The sequence below is a fragment of the Schistocerca piceifrons genome, chromosome 9, assembly GCF_021461385.2.
Source record: "Schistocerca piceifrons isolate TAMUIC-IGC-003096 chromosome 9, iqSchPice1.1, whole genome shotgun sequence".
In the NCBI taxonomy this organism is placed as follows: domain Eukaryota; kingdom Metazoa; phylum Arthropoda; class Insecta; order Orthoptera; family Acrididae; genus Schistocerca; species Schistocerca piceifrons.
This window is the reverse complement of record NC_060146.1, coordinates 117,019,447-117,039,594: the sequence shown is the minus strand read 5'-3', so window position 1 is coordinate 117,039,594 and position 20,148 is coordinate 117,019,447. Positions and strand designations below refer to the sequence as shown.

At 39.5% G+C, this 20,148-nt stretch overlaps 1 protein-coding gene across 2 annotated transcripts in view; it reads left to right on the top strand.

The window, feature by feature from the left end:
• The first annotated feature begins 1,483 nt into the window (after positions 1–1,483).
• The window catches only part of LOC124717011 (signal recognition particle receptor subunit alpha homolog), an 81,614-nt gene continuing 62,949 nt past the window's right edge, over positions 1,484–20,148 (top strand). For both annotated transcript variants that reach the window (XM_047243653.1, XM_047243652.1), the window contains exons 1-3: positions 1,484–1,702; positions 2,287–2,484; positions 19,856–20,030. In XM_047243653.1, the coding sequence (XP_047099609.1) occupies positions 1,586–1,702; positions 2,287–2,484; positions 19,856–20,030 (490 nt within the window). In that variant the 5' untranslated portion in view covers positions 1,484–1,585. The remainder of the gene's footprint in view (positions 1,703–2,286; positions 2,485–19,855; positions 20,031–20,148) is intronic.

Here is a 20,148-nt window from a genome sequence, read left to right as displayed (position 1 = left end):
TGCCCAGTGGTGGAATATGCTGTCGACCGCATGTTCTATTTCAATTGCTTCTTTGCAATCTGTAACATATGGATCCTTCTGTCAACACCAGTGTCTCTTATTTGTGTAGATAGAAGTTGTCCTTGCAACTCATCCTTCATTCACATAATTCTCAGGACCTCGATCTCCGCTAAGCCCCTGCCCCAGGACCTTAACTCCAATCATGCTGTACCCGCATCCTCTTTCCCACAGTCTCCCCTTCCTCTGTTCTGTCAGCTCCTCCCAATTCTCTCCACCACACCATCATCATCATGCAGTGAGCAAACTCACCAGTTCCGGTGCTTATTTGTCGAATTCCTATTCTGTACACCAGCTGCCTCCCTCCGAGCTGTCAGCCACACTTCCCCATCTCATGTCTATTTTGGGAGTTGCTCGATTGTTACATTTACTCCTATATTATTGCTAGTTTCTTGTTTAAAAGTGTTCCAAATTGTTTTCTTATTCTTGGCACATTTTATCTTTTGAGTTCTGTGCATGTTCAACTTTTTTTGGTTAATGCATGTGTTTCACTGTTTTAAAAACAGACTGGGAATTAGACAATACTTTACTACAGCTTTCCACAGGAACACTAAAATCAAAATCCACAATATATGCTAATCAAACTTGTACCATGCTGTGCCAGACATGTATCAATTCAGTATCTCTTTGAAAAAAGCCGTAACATGTAATAAGTATTTATTAGTATCAAGTATAAAACCTTAAGTAAGCTTAGTGGTGTCGAAGTTATAAGTCAAATGCAAACATTATGGTTAGAAGGTATTTAGGTTATGAGCCAAAACTGTTCCTTTATTCACCACGAAAGTGAGTTCTCCCCCAAGCCCTCTCTTTCTCCTCCTAGTGCAATATACTTTATCTCAGGCCGTATGCAACCTTATTCTTGCCTGTGCCCTGTTTCACCTTTCTTTTAGGGGAAAATCAGGTTAAAAATGCGTAGAACTCTGTTCAAATAAGATTGGAGTTTCACCTAGATTGTACTTTTCCCGTCCAACAAACACCACTGAAATAACCACTCACATCAAGGGTGGTATGATCGTCTAACAGCGTCTGAACTTGAAAACAGCTCTTTGGAAAACACAGACACTGTGTTTAATATTGTATTATCTCGTTCATTGCAGTAATACAGCCCCAACCTCAACGTTGTGTCATATTGTCTAATTTATTGTGCGACACATGTTAATTCATTACGTGATTTAAGTAACTTATGTTACTAGCTCTACAAAACAGATGTTTTTTGGGGTATCTTTATAAAGCTATCTACAAATTCATTTCGCTGATTTCATCTTTAGTCATTGTACTTTCTTGTTATTGAAAGAAAGATTCCGTATTCCTCTGCACGTGCTACTTAACGTAATAATTCTCTCGTCTCTATCAATTGCGTCAAAGATAATACAGCAGGTGGGGCGGCGAATATGAAGCATAGACAATATGAAGGCTCACACAACATACAGTGTCATTTCCGGTTCCGAAACAAGTTGACGTGTGCCAAAGACATATAAATATATAACAGCTGTTAACGCAGCGTTTTAGGGTCTCAGTAGAGCGTAAAATGTTGGATCTGTTTACAATATTCAGCAAGGGGGGTATCGTACTTTGGTATTTTCAAAGTACGAGTCAGATTTTTACACCATCTGTAAATGCGCTTATACGAAGCGTCGTGTTGCAGGTAAGTAGCCAAAATTTGTATACATGTTTCGTACAGCGTGACTTTTCTACTTGTGTGTATTTATATATGTAACTATAGCAATTAAAAATTGTTGCTAACTAACCTTAGGTAAGCGCAGTGCTGTCAAAACTAAAAGTCAAACACACGCATTTTGGCTCGAGGGTGTTCAGTGTATTATTCCTATTGCGTTTTAGCAGTTTTTAAAACCGCTGTTATGATGTTACAGCAACATTCGTGTTACTGTTGATTACTTTGTTTTCGCGTGTTTTTTCGCCGCTGTTATTAGCCGACATTTCGTATCTTGCAACAGACTGTCATTTGTGTAGGCCTAAGGTTAATATTAATAGACTACACGTTTATCAGATGAGACAAAAGTAAACGATATACACGCTTCGCTCGTGAAGCTGAAAATTTCCATTTGGGTAAAATGATAGATTATGTTTGTCTGGTATATCAGCTGAGTTTAATACGACTTGCAAGAGTGTTCGTCAGACGTTTTACTTCAAAATGTTGATAGCTTGAGGTACAGAGGTTGTGCACATCTGGGTTTTAAATATTAATATAGCTTTTATTTTCTTTTTCAGGAAAGAACAGGGAGTAATAGCTTTGACCATAATACTGTCACATTAAAATATAAATTAGACAATGAATTTGAATTGCTCTTCGTTGTCGCTTACCAAAAAATTCTACAGTTGTCATATGTAGACAAATTTCTGAATGATATACACTTGGAATTTCGTGACAAATACAAGAATGACCTGCAACAAAGAAAATATTTTCAGGTTTGTACAACACATGGATATCTCAGATTAATATTACATGTATTGCTGTCTAGAGTTTTGCAGTAGATGCAGCACTTAATACTCTTTTATGTGCATAGAGAATGTGATATATTTAGGATATTGCAGGTAATTTCACTTTTCTCATTGCCGTTAGTGTTGTCATCGTCATCATTGTCTACACTGCAGTTTCCTTCCTCCCTCCTGCTGCTGCCTTTGTTGCCATCCTTAGTCCTGCTAATACCTCTTTTACCGTCTAAAATCTGCAGCTAGAATTAATAATACCATATCAGGTCAACCGGCTGATGAAATCGTTCACCTGGAAGAGATGAGAGCTTCAAGAAATGAGTAATGATGATCTCTCTCTCTCTCTCTCTCTCTCTCTCTCTCTCCATCTCCGAGTACTTGCAACCTACGACCTTAATTATTTGCTCCGTGTATTCCAATCTCTGCGTTCCTCAACAGTTTCTGCGCTGTGCAGCTCCCTCTAGTACCATGGAAGTCTTTTCCTGATGATGTCTTAACAGATGTCCTATCGTCCTGTCCCATCTCCTTGTCATTGTTTTCCACATATTCCTTTCCCCTGCAATTCTGCGTGAACCTCCGCATTCCTTATCTTATCAGGCCTCTAATTTTGAACACTTGTCTGTAGCACCACATCTTAAGTGCTTCGATTCTCTTCTGTTCCGGTTTTCCCACAGTCCATGTTTCACTACCATACAATGCTGTGCTCCAAATGTACATTCTCAGAAATTTCTTCCTCGAAATAAGGCTTGTGTTTGATACTAGTTGACTACTTTTGGTGAGGAATACCATTTTTGCCAGTGCTAGTCTGCCTTTGATGTCCTCCTTGCTCCAGCCATCATTGGTTACTTTGCTGCCTATTTAGTAGAATTCCTTAACTTCAACTACTTCGTGACCATCAATCTTGAAGTTATCACCAGGTCCCGGGTTCGATTCCCGGCCAGGTGGGGATTTTTCTCTGCCTGGGGACTGGCATCATCATCATTTGTGACAGTGGCTCAATTGGACTGTGAAAAAATTGGGACTTTGTACGCGTGCTGATGACCGCGCAGTTGAGTGCCCCACGAACCAAACATCATTTATGTTAAGTTTTTCGCTGTTCTCATTTCTGCTACTTATCATTACTTTTGTCTGCCATCAATTTCATCTCAATCCGTACTCCATACTCATTAGATTGTTTATCCCATTCAGCAAATAATGTAATTCTTCTTCATTTTCGCTCAGGATAACAATATTATCATCGGTGAATTGTATCATTGATATCCTTTCACTTTGAATTTTAATTCCACTCCGGATTGCCCCCCCCCCCCCCCCCCCACTCCCCTCAATCATTGGTTCTTCGATGAACAGATTGAACCCTTTTTAATCTGAGCACTTAATTCTTGGTGCTCCGTTCTTATTATTCCCACTTGCCTCTTGTTCATATTGCGTATTACCTGTCTCTCTCCCTATAGCTTACCCAAATTTTTATCATAATTTCAAACATTTTGCACCATTTTTCATTGTCTAATGCTTTTCCGGGTCGACAAATCCTGTTAACATGTCTTGATTTTTCTTTAGTCTTGCTTACATTGTTGTTGTTGTTGTTGTTGTTGTTGTTGTTGTGGTCTTCAGTCCTGAGACTGGTTTGATGCAGCTCTCCATGCTACTCTATCCTGTGCAAGCTTTTTCATCTCCCAGTACCTACTGCAACCTACATCCTTCTGAATCTGCTTAGTGTATTCATCTCTTGGTCTCCCCCTACGATTTTTACCCTCCACGCTGCCCTCCAATACTAAATTGGTGATCCCTTGATGCCTCGGAACATGTCCTACCAACCGATCCCTTCTTCTGGTCAAGTTGTGCCACAAACTTCTCTTCTCCCCAATCCTATTCAATACTTCCTCATTAGTTATGTGATCTACCCATCTAATCTTCAGCATTCTTCTGTAGCACCACATTTCGAAAGCTTCTATTCTCTTCTTGTCCAAACTATTTATTGTCCACGTTTCACTTCCATACATGGCTACACTCCATACAAATATTTTCAGAAAAGACTTCCTGACACTTAAATCTATAGTCGATGTTAACAAATTTCTCTGCTTCAGAAACGCTTTCCTTGCCATTGCCAGCCTACATTTTATATCCTCTCTACTTCGACCATCATCAGTTATTTTGCTCCCCAAATAGCAAAACTCCTTTACTACTTTAAGTGCCTCATTTCCTAATCTAATTCCCTCGGCATCACCCGACTTAGACTACATTCCATTATCCTTGTTTTGCTTTTGTTGATGTTCATCTTATATCCTCCTTTCAAGACACTGTCCATTCCATTCAACTGCTCTTCCAAGTCCTTTGCTGTCTCTGACAGAATTACAATGTCATCGGTGAACCTCAGTTTTTATTTCTTCTCCATGGATTTTAATACCTACTCCGAATGCTTCTTTTGTTTCCTTTACGGCCTGCTCAATATACAGATTGAACAACATCGGGGAGAGGCTACAACCCTGTCTTACTCCCTTCCCAACCACTGCTTCCCTTTCATGTCCCTCGACTCTTATAACTGCCATCTGGTTTCTGTACAAATTGTAAATAGCCTTTCGCTCCCTGTATTTTACCCCTGCCACCTTTAGAATTTGAAAGAGAGTATTCCAGTCAACATTGTCAAAAGCTTTCTCTAAGTCTACAAATGCTAGAAACGTAGGTTTGCCTTTCCTTAATCTTTCTTCTAAGATAAGTCGTAAGGTCAGTATTGCCTCACGTGTTCGAATATTTCTACGGAATCCAAACTGATCTTCCCCGAGGTTGGCTTCTACTAGTTTTTCCATTCGTCTGTAAAGAATTCGTGTTAGTATTTTGCAGCTGTGACTTATTAAACTCATAGTTCGGTAATTTTCACATCTGTCAACACCTGCTTTCTTTGGGATTTTTAATTATTATATTCTTCTTGAAGTCTGAGGGTATTTCGCCTGTTTCATACATCTTGCTCACAAGATGGTAGAGTTTTGTCAGGACTGGCTCTCCCAAGGCCGTCAGTAGTTCCAATGGAATGTTGTCTACTCCGGGGGCCTTGTTTCGACTCAGGTCTTTCAGTGCTCTGTCAAACTCTTCACGCAGTATCATATCTCCCATTTCATCTTCATCTACGTCCTCTTCCATTTCCATAATATTGTCCTCAAGTACATCGCCCTTGTATAGACCCTCTATATACTCCTTCCACCTTTCTGCTTTCCCTTCTTTGCTTAGAACTGGGTTTCCATCTGAGCTCTTGATATTCATTCAAGTCGTTCTCTTATCTCCAAAGGTCTCTTTAATTTTCCTGTAGGCAGTATCTATCTTACCCCTAGTGAGATAGCCCTGTACATCCTTACATTTGTCCTCTAGCCATCCCTGCTTAGCCATTTTGCACTTCCTGTCGATCTCATTTTTGAGACATTTGTATTCCTTTTTGCCTACTTCATTTACTGCATTTTTATATTTTCTCCTTTCAAAAATTAAATTCAATATTTCTTCTGTTACCCAAGGATTTCTAATAGCCCTCGTCTTTTTACCTACTTGATCCTCTGCTGCCTTCGCTACTTCATCCCTCAAAGCTACCCATTCTTCTTCTACTGTATTTCTTTCCCCCATTCCTGTCAATTGTTCCCTTATGCTCTCCCTGAAACTCTGTACAATCTCTGGTTCTTTCAGTTTAATCAGGTCCCATCTCCTTAAATTCCCACCTTTTTGCAGTTTCTTCAGTTTTAATCTACAGGTCATAACCAATAGAGTGTGGTCAAAGTCCACATCTGCCCCTGGAAATGTCTTACAATTTAAAACCTGGTTCCTAAATCTCTGTCTTACCATTATATAATCTATCTGATACCTTTTAGTATCTCCAGGGTTCTTCCATGTATACAACCTTCTTTCATGATTCTTAAACCAAGTGTTAGTTATGATTATGTTGTGCTCTGTGCAAAACTCTACCAGGCGGCTTCCTCTTTCATTTCTTAACCCCAATCCATATTCACCTACTATGTTTCCTTCTCTCCCTTTTCCTACACTCGAATTCCAGTCACCCATGACTATTAAATTTTCGTCTCCCTTCACAATCTGAATAATTTCTTTTATTTCATCATACATTTCTTCAATTTCTTCATCATCTGCAGAGCCAGTTGGCATATAAACTTGTACTACTGTAGTAGGTGTGGGCTTCGTATCTATCTTGGCCAAAATAATGCGTTCACTATGCTGTTTGTAGTAGCTTACCCGCATTCCTATTTTCCTATTCATTATTAAACCTACTCCTGCATTACCCTTAATTGCTTACATTATCAACTGCATTATTAGAATTGCCTCTCTGGTGCCTTTACCTTTTCTAAAGCCAAACTTATCATCTAGCACATCCTCAATTTTCTTTTCCATTCTTCTGCATGTTATTCTTGTCAGCAACTTGGATGCATGAGCTGTTAACTGATTGTGCGATAATTCTTGCACTTGTCAGTTCTTGCAATCTTTGGAATAGTGTGGATGATATTTCTCCAAAAGTCATATGGTATGTTGCCAGTCTTGTGATATTAAAAATTCTGATGGAATGTTATCTTATCCCTTCTGCCTTATTTGGCCTTAAGTCCTCCAAAGCTCTTTTAAATTTTGATCATGATAGTGAATTCCCTACCTCTTCTAAATCAACTCCTGTTTCTTGTTCTATCATATCAAACAAATCTTCCTCATCATAGAGGCTTTCAGTGTATTCTTTCAACCTATCTGTTATGTCCTCTGTATTTAACACTGGAATTCCCATTGCACTCTTCAAGTTACCACCCTTGCTTTTAATGTCACTGAATGTTGTTCTGATTTTCCTGTACAGTGAGTCTGTCCTTCCAACATAATTTCTTTTTTGATTTCTTCATATTTTTTATGCAGCCATTTCATCTTAGCTTCCTGTACTTCCTATTTATCTGATTCCTCAGCAGCTTGTATTTCTGTATTCCTGAGTTTCCTGGAAAATTTTTATGCTTCCTCCTTTCATCAATCAACTGAAGTATATCTTCTGTTACCCATGGTACACCTTACAATCCAGTAAATGATATCAGATCTCTGTCTGTTCATGATGTAATCTAACTGAAATCTTCCCATATTATTCAGCCTTTTCCAAGTGCACCTCCTCTTCTTGTAATTCTTGAACAGCGTATTCTCTTTTACTAGCTGAAATTTATTACAGAACCCAATTAGTCTTTCTCCTCTCTCATTCCTTGTCCCAAGCCCATATTCTCCTGTAACCTTTTCTTCTTCTCCTTCCTCTACAAATGCATTCCAGCCTCCATGACTATTAGTTTCATCTCCCTTTATGTATTGTATTACCCTATATATATATATATTCTCCTACACTTTCTCTATTTCATCATCTTCAGCTTGCGACTTCAACGTGTACATCTGAACTATCGTTGTCGGTATTGGTTTGTTGTCGGTTCTGATAAGAACAGTTCACAGTAACACTCTCTTTGCCCTACCTTCCCGTTCGTAATGAATCGTACTCCCATTGTACAATTTTCGGCTGCTGTTGACATTACCCTATGCTCATGTGACCAAAAACCCTTGTCTTCTTTCCGTTTCACTTCACTGACCCCCTACTATATCTATATTGAGCCTTTGCACTTCCCTTTTCAGATTTTCTAGTTTCCTTATCACGTTCAAGCTTCTGACATTCTACACCCCAACTCGTAGAACGTTATCCTTTCGTTGATTATTGAATCTTTCTCTCATGGTCACCTCCTCCTTCGCAGTCCCCTCTAGGAGATTTGAATGGGGGAACTATTCCAAAATCTTTTAGCAATATAGAGATCATCATGACACTTTTTCAGTTACAGGCCACATGTCCTGTGGATACACATTATGTGTCTTTAATGCAGTGGTTTCCATTGCCTTCTGCATCCTCATGCCGTTGATCATTGCTGATCCTTCCACCTTTTGGGGCAGTTTCCCACACCTAGGACAAGTGTGTGCCCTGAACCTCTGTCCGCTCTTCTCCCTCTTTGACAGGGCTGTTGGCAGAATGAGGGTGACTTCTCATGTCAGAAGTCTTCGGTCGCCAGTGCTGATTATTAATCAAAATTTAAGCAGTGGCGGGTTTTGATCCCGGGACCGAAGACATTTTGATTACTAATCAAAGACACTACCCCCTACACCAAAGGTGCTGTGTATCTATGAACACAAAATGTTAGGAAAGCAAGAACTGACAAACTAGGGGGAAGGGAATGGTGTCGTTAAGGCCTTGAAACATATTAAAAAACTTTATTTCAGACCACAGTAGAAAAGCAGATTTCACACGGGACATAATTGTAAACAAGGAATATGCAACATTTAAAAGACACATTTTCACCTTCAAATATAACCCAAGTCTTGGATTTAAATCAGTCATCCACCACTGTCTTCACAAAAAATTGCTTTTTATCGTAACACATTTGTTGACTTTGCCAACTGTCATCCAAACTCGGTTTCCAACCTAACTTAGGTCCCAGGAAATGGAACAACAGTTTCACACCTGTCATTTCCACTAGGTTTATGTGGGTTTACTTTACAGTACAGTCAAAGCTACCATCCATATTAACTCAACAACATATTGTTAAGGAACATGAATGGCTTTACGATTAAAACATACAAGCAAAAACATCATGGAGTGCCAGCTACATAACATAATGTCACAAATAAAAGAATACACCAATGGTTCATTCACTAAACACCAAAATCCTGCTGCCATTTTTTTCATCATTCTCTGGGCTCCCTGCTACCTGCCTTTCTGTACTGTGGCCAGTTGCTACTTTTATGGGGGAGGGAGGGGGGGGGGGTTGAATTACGGTTGTGTAAGGAACAGGTGGAAGTTGAACCTAAACTACCACTTTTACAGCACTGCCAACTTCAGTGAACAATTGCACAGTAGCCATTACAGAATTCTTTATGTACTTCACTTTGTTTAATGTATGCATTGCTTATTTATTTTTCTTCTTATTGCGGAATGAGTGAAGAGACTAATTCTGCCAGGATGAGATTTTCACTCTGCAGCAGAGTGTGCGCTGATGTGAAACTTCCTGGCAAATTAAAACTGTGTGCCGGCCCGAGACTCGAACTCGAGACCTTTGCCCTTCGCGGGCAAGTGCTCCATCGCCTCAGCTACCCAAGCACGACTCATGCCCCATCCTCACAACTTTACTTCTACCAGTTCCTCGTCTCCTACCTTCCAAACTTTACAGAAGCTCTCCTGGTAGAGCAGTTGCCTGCGAAAGGCGAAGGTCCGAAGTTCGAGTCTCGGTGCGGCACACAGTTTTAAAGGAACTTTCATATTGGTGCACACTCTGCTGCAGAGTGAAAATATCATTCTGGAAACATCCCCCAGGTTGTCGCTAAGCCATGTCTCTGCAGTATCCTTTCTTTCAGGAGTGCTAGTTCTGCAAGGTTCGCAGGAGAGCTTCTGTAAAGTTTGGAAGGTAGGAGGCGAGGTACTGGCAGAAGTAAAGTTGCGAGGACAGGGCACGAGCCGTGCTTGGGTAGCTCAGATGGTAGAGCAATTGCCCGCGAAAGGCAAAGGTCCCGAGTTCGAGTCTCGGTCCGGCACACAGTTTTAATCTACCAGGAAGTTTGACTAATTCTGGTATCGCGGGTTTTGAGTCTGACTTTCACAACGTCAGAAGGGATTGGCGATCCCTATGACCGTGTGCCAGTTTGGTATTCCTGATAGCACAGAGGACATGTGATGCCTGCCAGCCCTGTGAAAAGGAAGCAGAGCTTGTACTCCTGCACCATTCCTCCGTCCTCAGACAGTCTTAAGTTCTCATTTGTTTACACTTGCGACAGACTGCTGAGACGTAATAATATACGATACCAGTAAGGCAATACCCAAAGTGAGTGAAATAATGTAAATACATAATTTCAAATTCCATTACCAGTTACACCTTTGTCAACTAATGTAATGAAAATGCAGAAAAAGGAGCAACATGATGTAGTAATATTTGAAATTAGATATGTACACTGCATACTGAATGCCACAGTTAATGTCATTGTACCTGCTGCAACAAAATTTAAGTTTCTCTTTCTCCCCCTCCCCTTTTGTTAGTTTCATCATAGTTGTTACAGTTTAAATTTCATCTCCTTTGATAATTTCACTCGAGTGATTCATAACAATCCCGTTGATGCATGAATAAACATAAATTACAGATACTGAGAGAGGATGGCTGGCCACTACTTATCTTCAGGAGAGGGAATTCCCAAAATCAAACAGAGTAAAGGTTAAAGATAGTATAGTACTAGATTCAACCCAGATAGGGTAGGACAACATTATAAGTAAGGATGGATTAAAGCCAATTCACAGTTGATGGAATAAATGTCAAAACACTTCCTGGCATTCACTCAGACAACTAATGGAATGTGGAGTACTGTATAATGACATTTTTTTCCAAATGTTTTTTTATTCCAGTCTTTGATCACAATATAAAGTACTTTTGACTGTATAATGGTTAGGGGAGAAATTGGCCAAGAGTGACAGTAAGTGAATGACTCTCGTTTGAGTGTTGGGAAGGGTGGTGGTATAAGGCTGAGAGACCACATGTATGTAAGATTTTATTGCAGCCTGGAGTTCCATTACTATTGACAAGGAAGTTTCAGATTTTTCCATGATACTTTGGCAGACAGATTTCTTATAATCTTCAGGTGCTTCCTGATAACTGTTCTCTGGCCATGTCAGTGTCCTGCATATGTTGACCATTACCCCTCCCACCACTCCACTTCTGTTGCTATCTCTGCAGCAACAGTAGTGGTTGGTGGTGGATTGGGGAGGGGAAGGGGGGTCGTAACAGCACTTGGCAGGGTACAGCAGTTGACAGTGTCTGGGTATTGTCGGCCGATGTGGACTCACTGTATGAGAATGCTTTGCTTTTTCTCAACTCGGTACTACAGGGTTCTGGGAAAGTAGGATTGCCCAAGTGTCTTGATTTTGTTGCAGTCTTCAGCATTGCCAGTTTTTCTACTATGTCCGATTTGGTGGTCTGGCTTAATGCAGTGTGGTGCTCATGTTCACAGCCTTCTACCATGCAGTTTCCCCAATACATGCCTTGCAGTATAGGCAGGGAATTTGGTAGGCCCCTGGTTTGCGAAGGCCTCGTTTGTCCTTTGTTAAAATTAGTAGTAGTGAGGTCATAGGAGTTGGGTGAAATACAGATTTGACGTTGCATTGCTCAAAGATTCTGCTTACCTTTCTTGGAGTTATTGTTGACAGATGGGATGCATATTATTGATTTGTGCTCCTTTCCTTCCTGGTGTTGTTCAGGTACAACCTGGTTGAATATATACTTTATCAGCTCGCTGCAGTAATCATTGGTTTGGAATGTGGTCTCCAGGTGCTTCAGCTTGGTTGGGAGACTGTATTAATTGTAGGTGGGTTATGCCCTGTGAACAGGAGTGTGTAAGACACCGTGCTGGGAGTTGTGCTGATGATTGAAGGCATGTAGCTACAGATCAGTGCACAAACTGTCCCAATTTGCCATCTGGTTTCTGTTTGACCAGAATGTCAAGAAATGGAGCTCACTATCCTGTTCCACCTCCATGGTAAACTATATGTTGGACTGAAACAAGTTGACGTGATGGAGAAATCAACCTAATACTGGCCCGTCCATGTGACTACATGATGGCACTAGTCAATTCACATAGTGGTAGAAACAGTTTGGCTTTAGCTGGACTTGCTCCATGGCCTTCTTGTCAAAATCTTGTGTGAACAAATTCATCACAACTAGTGACCTATGTTCAGTGGAATGAAGGGGTCCGAGGAACATCAGATTGCATTGACAAGGAAGGTTTAGATTGGGAGAGGTATGGAAATGGATTTGAGACTTTCAGGAAGTGTCAGTTTATAGGACCTGGTATGCATTTGGTAGGGGTTTGAAGACTGCTGTAGTGGAACAGTGAGGGGGATAGTTGTTTTTATGAATTTTGGGAAATAGGTAGAAGAGAGGGGGTGTGATTCAGGAGGGGTCATGAGTTGAAAGGAGCATTTGTGAGTCTTTATGACGGTCCTATAATCTTAAGCGATATTTGTCATTCTGTCTGAGTGGAAGTAATGGTGTCATTAAGAACAGTTCAGTATCTTGAGTTGCAGAAAACTGAAGAAGCCCTCTGCTACATAATCCCTGTGGTCAAATACCGGAGTAGTGAAGCCTTTGTGTGCAGGGCCAGTGATGATAAAGTTGTCTGCATTCAGGCCACAGATAGTTCCTTACTCCTTTTGAGTAAGGTTCAATGAAGCAAGCGGAAATTATACTGGAAGTTTGGAACTCTTGGCATATATTGAGTCAAAAGAAGAGGAGGATCACTTTGGGTTTTACATTGGCACTGTTCTAGACAGGGTCTGATGGTTGCTCGTTTCCCCCTGTCCCCTTCTTTTAATGTTTCATTATTAATTCAATTTTTTATTATTGTTTCTATTATTATTGTTGTTATTGTTTATTACCTTAGTGCCAACTGGTTTGCTTGCAGTTCCATAGTAATCACAACAGAAATTGTTTTATAAACGTGGATTAGGCCTACTGAAAATAAATGTATTAAAGAGCCGTTTCTTTTTCTATGCAATTCTGACAAGCGTTCTTTGACTTAGTTCACAAATTGCATCAGTTGTCATAGATTTAGCTTTAAAAATGTTTTAATACAAGGTCTGTTCAAAAAATTCTGGAACATTCGTAATTTCACATCAGTGATGTGTTGGAGCAAAATGTCGTTACACTTTGAACACTGGTATGTGGAGGAATGTTAACTGCCAGAAGTTTCATTGTCATATTGTACTGGTTGTTACCTTACTGGTTTCTTAAATAACTGAAGAATTGTTTATAGAAACTTACATGGTATAGTGTGGTAGGACAGCACTCTCACCACATTTTATTGGTTTTCATCCAATAAACTGTTTGAATGGAAATAAGTCCAGTCCCAGCGCAAATTTGCTAGTAGTCGCTGAAAGATTACATACCCAATAACTGCACATCTTGTTTGTTTAGGGGGTTTCATAATTTTCTTTGTATGCAGAATGATCATTCCAACATCAAGCATGGCCTGGTTTTTCTTCTCTTTAAACAAACTCCACCGGACTGGAAATATTTTTTGCTAAACATTATATTTATTCAAACTTTTTGTTTTGAACTACACTATTTGCAATGTAAGTTTGCACTTTCTAACATTTTTACTATCAACATTGATTATCTAACTCCGTTATACATCACTGGTTACAAAGGCACGACTGTCTTCCTCCAAGATTGAAAAAGAACTGACGGGCAAGCCAACATGTGTCCAAAAGTTACAAATATTCCTGCTTCTTAGCCTCTTTGGTCTACTTACCTTATACACTCCAAAGATATGTAATCATCTTAAACAAGTTCATTAGTTGTTACAAAAGAACATATTCATAATTAAATTAATAAATTGAGCACGTTTTTTGGCAACATAATACAGTCATGAAATTACTTCAGTTCTTTGCTACGGGTATCGTAATCTATGCTTTAGATAAATCTTATTTCTGATGGTCCATTACATTACAGTATGTCTGTTAGTTCTTGTTCAGTGTTGTATTCAGTAGGACATTGTGTCACAAAGTTGGCGACTTTCTAGATGGCAGAGTTAGAGGAGCAATGTGGCTGCATTAAATTTTGCATATGACTCAAGAAAATCTTTACAGAGGCACACCAAATTTTGCAGGAAGCCTACAGTGATAGCTAAAAAATAGCTGGACAGAAGTTAAAGATGATCCTCATTCCGGACGCTCTTCAACATTTACCAACAATGCTCACATCAGGAACGGCAATGAAATTGTGCATGCCAGTCGTAGACTGACTGTCTGAGAGATTGCAGAAGAACGTAACAATTAAGTTGGATCATATCACGAAATCCTGATTACAGCATCTTGTTATGCATCGTGTTGCCGTCAAGTTCGTTCCACGGTTCATGAGTCAAGACCAGAAAGACCTTTACCTAACACTGTATGAAGAGCTTTGGGATCATGCAAATAAGAATGAGATGTTCCCTAAGAGAATCATAAATGGTGATGAAATGTGGGTCTTCAGTTATGATGCTGAGACAAAGGTTCAATCTTCACAATGGGTTGGGAAAGTTCTCAAAGACCAAAAAAAGCTTGTCAACTCAGGTAAAATGTCAAACCCATGCTGATAGTTTTCTTTGGCTTTGAAGAACTAGTTCATCATGAATTCATGCTACAGAGACAAAATGTTAATCAAAGGTACTATCGGTACGTGTTGCAATGCCTGCGAGAAAAGGTGAAAAGGAAATAGCCTGAAACATGGTAAGAAAACTCGTGGTTCTTGCATCACAATAATGCACTCGCATGTTCATCCCTGCAGGTGCATAACTATTGCACAAAAAATGAAATCACTGTGCTGCCTCATCCCGTGTACTCTCCACACCTGCCTGGCCTCTGCAGACTTTTTGTTATTTATTTCCAAAGTTGAAAACGCCATTGAAGGATGAAGATCTGCAATGATAGACCAGATAAAAGAAAATTCGCAGACAGTGCTTGAGGCGATCCAGCAAGTGGCATAGAAAGAGTGCTTCAGGAAGTGGAAATGGCATTGTCAGTGGTGCACCAATGGTGGAGGAGAGTATTTCGAAGTAGAAGCTAAGCACAGAAAAATTTTGTGGACAAAGTTTCGGAATTTTTTCAACAGTCCTCATACAACAGCATATTTTCATTCACTATTTCACCCACTTAGGAGTTCCAAAAACACTGAAACAGGTATTATTTTTATTGCTTACCGAGAAGTCAATACCAGTTTTCATAAATGTAGCTTTAAAAATACTGTAGTAGTCCTTTAAAAGAGATTTTTTTCCCCAAAAAATTTCCAAAAACATAGAAACACATTTTTATTTTATTTTATTTTTTTCTGACCAAGAAACCAAATACTGATTTTCATTGTTCCAGGTTCAAAATTGTCTTGACACAGGTATATTCTCAAAACCTTTCATCTACCGGTTCACTTGCTTAGGGGGCGGAATTAAGAAAAATCCCTTCTTAAATGATGCCTGCAGTATAAGATAAACACCCACTCCAATACTCTGCTAACTATTGTGAGGTGCATGGCAGAAGGAACGTCCCATTGTGCCGGTTATTAGGGTTTCTTCCTGTTTCATTCACTTGTGGAACACGGGAAGAATGATTGTTTGAATGCCTCTGTGTGAGCAATTTGCAGGAGGCCTAGTATATTTCTAAGAGTCATCATTTAAAACCGGTTCTTGAAACTTAAAAAGCCTTTTTCGGGATAGGTGACCTCTTATCCTCAGGAGTCTGACAGTTCAATTCCTTCAGTACCTCTGTGACACACTTCTACAGATTAAACATGTCTGTGACTATTCGAGCTGCCCTTCTTTGTAAACATTCAGTATCTCCTGTTAGTCCTGTCTGGTATGGATCCCTCACATTCAAGCAATATTCTAGAACCGGTTGTGCGAGTGATTTGTAAGCAATCTCCTATGTAGACTGATTGTGCTTCCCCAATGGTCTACCACTCAACCGATGTCTGCCACATGCTTTTTCCCACAATTGTACCTATGTGATCATTCAATTTCATGTCCCTACAGTGTTTGACATCCAAGTATTTGTATGAGTTGGCTAATTCGAACAGTGACATATTGATATTCTAGTCGTAGGTTACTATAATTTTTTTCGTTTTGTGAAGTGTACAGTTTTACATGTCTGAACATTTAAAGCAAGTTGCTAATCGCCACACCACTTTGAAATCTTATACAGATCAACTGCATATTTATTCAGCTTCTTTCAGACAATGCTTCTTTATAAACAACTGCATCATTTGCAAAAAGTCTAAGGTTACTATTATTTTCTGCGAGGTCATTAATAAACAAAATTAATAGCAAGGATTCCATCACACTTCCCGGGGGCACAACTGAAGTTACTTCTACATCTGACAGTGATAACAGGCTGCATCCTCCCTACCAAAAAGTCCTCAATCCAGTCACAAATTTCACTTGCTACCCCATATGATTGTATTCTTGACAATAAGTGTAGGTGTGGTACAGAGTCCAATGCTTCTTGCAAGTCCATAAATACTGCATCCACCTGACTGTCATGATCCGAAGCTGTCAGTATGTCTTTTGAGAAAAGTGCTAGTTGGGTTTCATGTGGTCGATGTTTTTGGAATCTGTGCTGGCTGGCACTGAGGAGATCATTCCATTCGAGATACCTCATTATGTTTGAGCTCAGGATATGTTATAAGATTCTGCAACAAATTGATGTCAAGGATAGTGGAATGTAGTTTTGTGTATCACTTCTATTACCCTTCTTGTAGATGGGTGTGACCTGTGCTTTTTTTCCAAGAACTAAGCGTGGTTTTTTTCTTTGAAGGATCTAAAATAAATCACAGTTGGAAGAGTGGCTAATTCAACTGCAAATTCAGTATAGAATCTGACATGGATTCCATTGGGCCCTGGAGCTTTGTTCAGTTTTAATGATATCAGATGTTTCTCAACACCACTGACACTAATATTTATTTCATTAATCTTTTCAGTGGTATAAGGATTAATTTGGGGGACTCCTCTGGGTTTGCCTTTATAAAGGAACATTCGAAAATTGAGTTAAGCATTTCAGCTTTTGCTTTGCTACCCTCAATTTCAGTTCCTGTCTCTTTTGCTAGGTTCTGGACATTGACTTTGGTGCCACTGACAGTCTTTACGAACAACTAGAATTTCTTTGGGCGCTGTGAAAGACCACTTGACAGTATTCTGCTACATTAGTTATTGAAGGCATCACATATTGCTCTCTTGACAGTCAAACGTGTTTCAACCAGCCTCTCTATCTGTAGCCTACACATTGTCTTAAACCTGTTATCCTGTAATCTCTGTTTCCTTAGGAGTTTCTTTACCGTGGCTGTATACCGTGGAGATTCCCTGCCATTCCGATCTCTTCTACTGGGAACATATCTATCCACTGCATGATCAACTACTCTTTTAAACTTGAGGCAGAGTTCCTCTATATATTTCTGCCCTGTGCCGAAAGTTTAAAGATTCTCATTGAGATATGACACTATTGGTTTTATCTAGTTATGTGAAAATATGTATCTTTCTACTTGTTTTAGTTGTCCCTTGTACTTTGGTAATCATTGTTGCCACAACTGCATCATGGTCACTGATAAGTTTCAATGTGGACATCCTCAAAGATGTCACATCTGTTTGTTGCCATCAGATCCAATATATTTGCATCAGGAGTGGGACTCCTATCTATCTGTTCTAGGTAGTTTTCAGAGAGAGCATTTAGTATAGTTTCACAGGGTGTCTTGTCCCACCCACCAATACCAAAATTGTAAATCTCCCAGTTGTTGGATGATTACAACTTCCACTGGTGATTACAGTGTGTTTGGGGAACTTACTTACTACTGAACTGAGGTTTTCTCTAAAATTTTCAGGTACATCAGGAGATGAGTCTGGTGGGTGATAGAAGGATCCAGTAATAATTGTATGCCCGTCCCGATACTGGATCTTGTCCGAACAGTCTCACATGCAGCTTCAATTTCAACCTCAGTGGATTTGAGTTACTTGTCTACTGCGACAAATGCACCACCTCCATTTCCCATTTGCCTATCCTTTCAATATACGCTTAAATTTTCCCAATAAATCTCACTGTTATCGATTTCTGTACCTAGTATTATGTGAACTTTGCCAATTTTCATGAGTGCTCCAAACTCTGGCAATTTGTTACAAATGATTCAGAAATTAGGATTTTAATACTCTCACCTGTGGGAGGCATTGCTTTTGATCTTACACTGATTCTTCTGTTTTTCCTACAGCTTTCATTGTCTGAATTGGATTGAGTCATCTAATCTAAAAAAAAAAAAACCTTGTATGCGTCCCATGTACAGTCATCTACCTGAGTAGCAGCCTCTCATGTGTTGTGGCATCATCACTACTATGATTTGTGAATGGTCTCTTGAGGACTACAGAAAGTACTTAGAGGTGGTCTTTTGCCTTACTTTGAGCCCATATTTCTTTCATTCTCTTTCTGTGGGCTTCCTTTCTCATTGTCAGAATATGTTGTTCCAGTATTCTTCTTTGGCTTTTTCCTCTTAGTCGGCTCGCCTTTTGTGGCTTTTGGACCTGGAAATTTTGCAGTTGTGGATGTCTTCTAGTGTAATTTCTGCCAATTTCAGATTACTTTTGGTCTTGCTGATCCATTGCCCATTTTGACCCTCCTCCTGTTCTTAAAGAATTAGACTATTCATTTTGTGATCTGTTTGGGTTTGTTCTTTTAACGTATCCATTGAATCTTAACCTGTGTTTTCTAATGTCGCTAGGATATTTTTGTATTGTCCTCGCCATACAGTCTTGTCATCATTGGAATAGTGTTTTCTAATGTGGTGTCTTTGATCTCTTACTCTCTCTTCCTTTATCTGTGCAGTAGGTAGGTTCTCTACAACCTGAGTGACCTATCCTTCTAGCCCAATTTTCCTATACTTAAAACTCCATTCTCCTTAAGGAAGAAACTAACTGTTCCAAAATATAAGTATACCTTTTCCTGCTTTAAAATGTCTGTTAGCAGTACTTGAAATTTCACTTCCTGAAGCTACTGGTAAGTACTGGACAGAGTTTGTTTCCTTGTAATTTTAGTTTCCTGAGGTGACTTCTCCTTTCTATACATACGCAGTTGTTAAACAGCTACACTAGAATTACGAAAGAAACTCAAGCTTTTTAAACTACATGTTACTTTGTTGGGTGGAGACTGGAAACAAAAGGCTCATAGTCTAGGTAGAATAGAAGAAGCAACACACCAGAGTTTTGTATCAGCCCACTAGTTGTGCCCGAATAGCTCATTTTGTGAAGTAATGTCAATTAATATGGCAAATTGCCATTTGAGTCCTAGTCTGTTTAAAAACTAATAGTCGTAAGTCAAATTCACATAAGTGTCGTTTTATCTGATATGCTGGCCAACTTGAAGAAAGAATGGGATAGGAATAGGCTGTGGCATGTTGAGGTTATAATGTCATGATTCAATTTAAGTGTTTTAGGAAAACCTGGGAAGATGCCTTGATGTGGATTTGAACAACAATATTCAGAATACAAGCAGAGTTCTTTATCTGTGTCGCCACCTCTACTGATGATTGCACAAGTTTGCCCTCTGTCAAGGATTTCATTTTGCATAGATGTAAGAAGCTATCTGAAAAGAGAACTATATAATAATTCTACCTTGACAGCAGTGGTATTTTATGTGGATGTAGTCTACTTGAACAGTAAATGCAAAAATTTATTCAGATATCTGCAAAGTTAAATCTATGTCTGGAAATAAATCTAATTTGTTTAGTGTACCACAGAAGATAATTTACTTAATTACTTTTCACGTTTGCAGGACTTTGACTTCAGTGACACGTACCGAGCAGTTCTTGCTGCTGCTGAGCAGTGGGGGAAGCAGCAAGCAAAACTCCCCAAACAGATGAGAACTTTTGAGGAATCACAAAAATCCAAGAAGACCGTTGCCTCCATGATTGAGAGGAAGGGAGAGGAGAAGGAAAACAAGAAAGCAGGTCTGCAATTTTTTAATGAGTCCTCTTATATTAATTTATATTACAGTGTATGTCATGTTGCGAAGGTATTTCATGCAGAGAGAGAGGCAGGCTAATGTGGAGGAGATTCAGTTTGCTT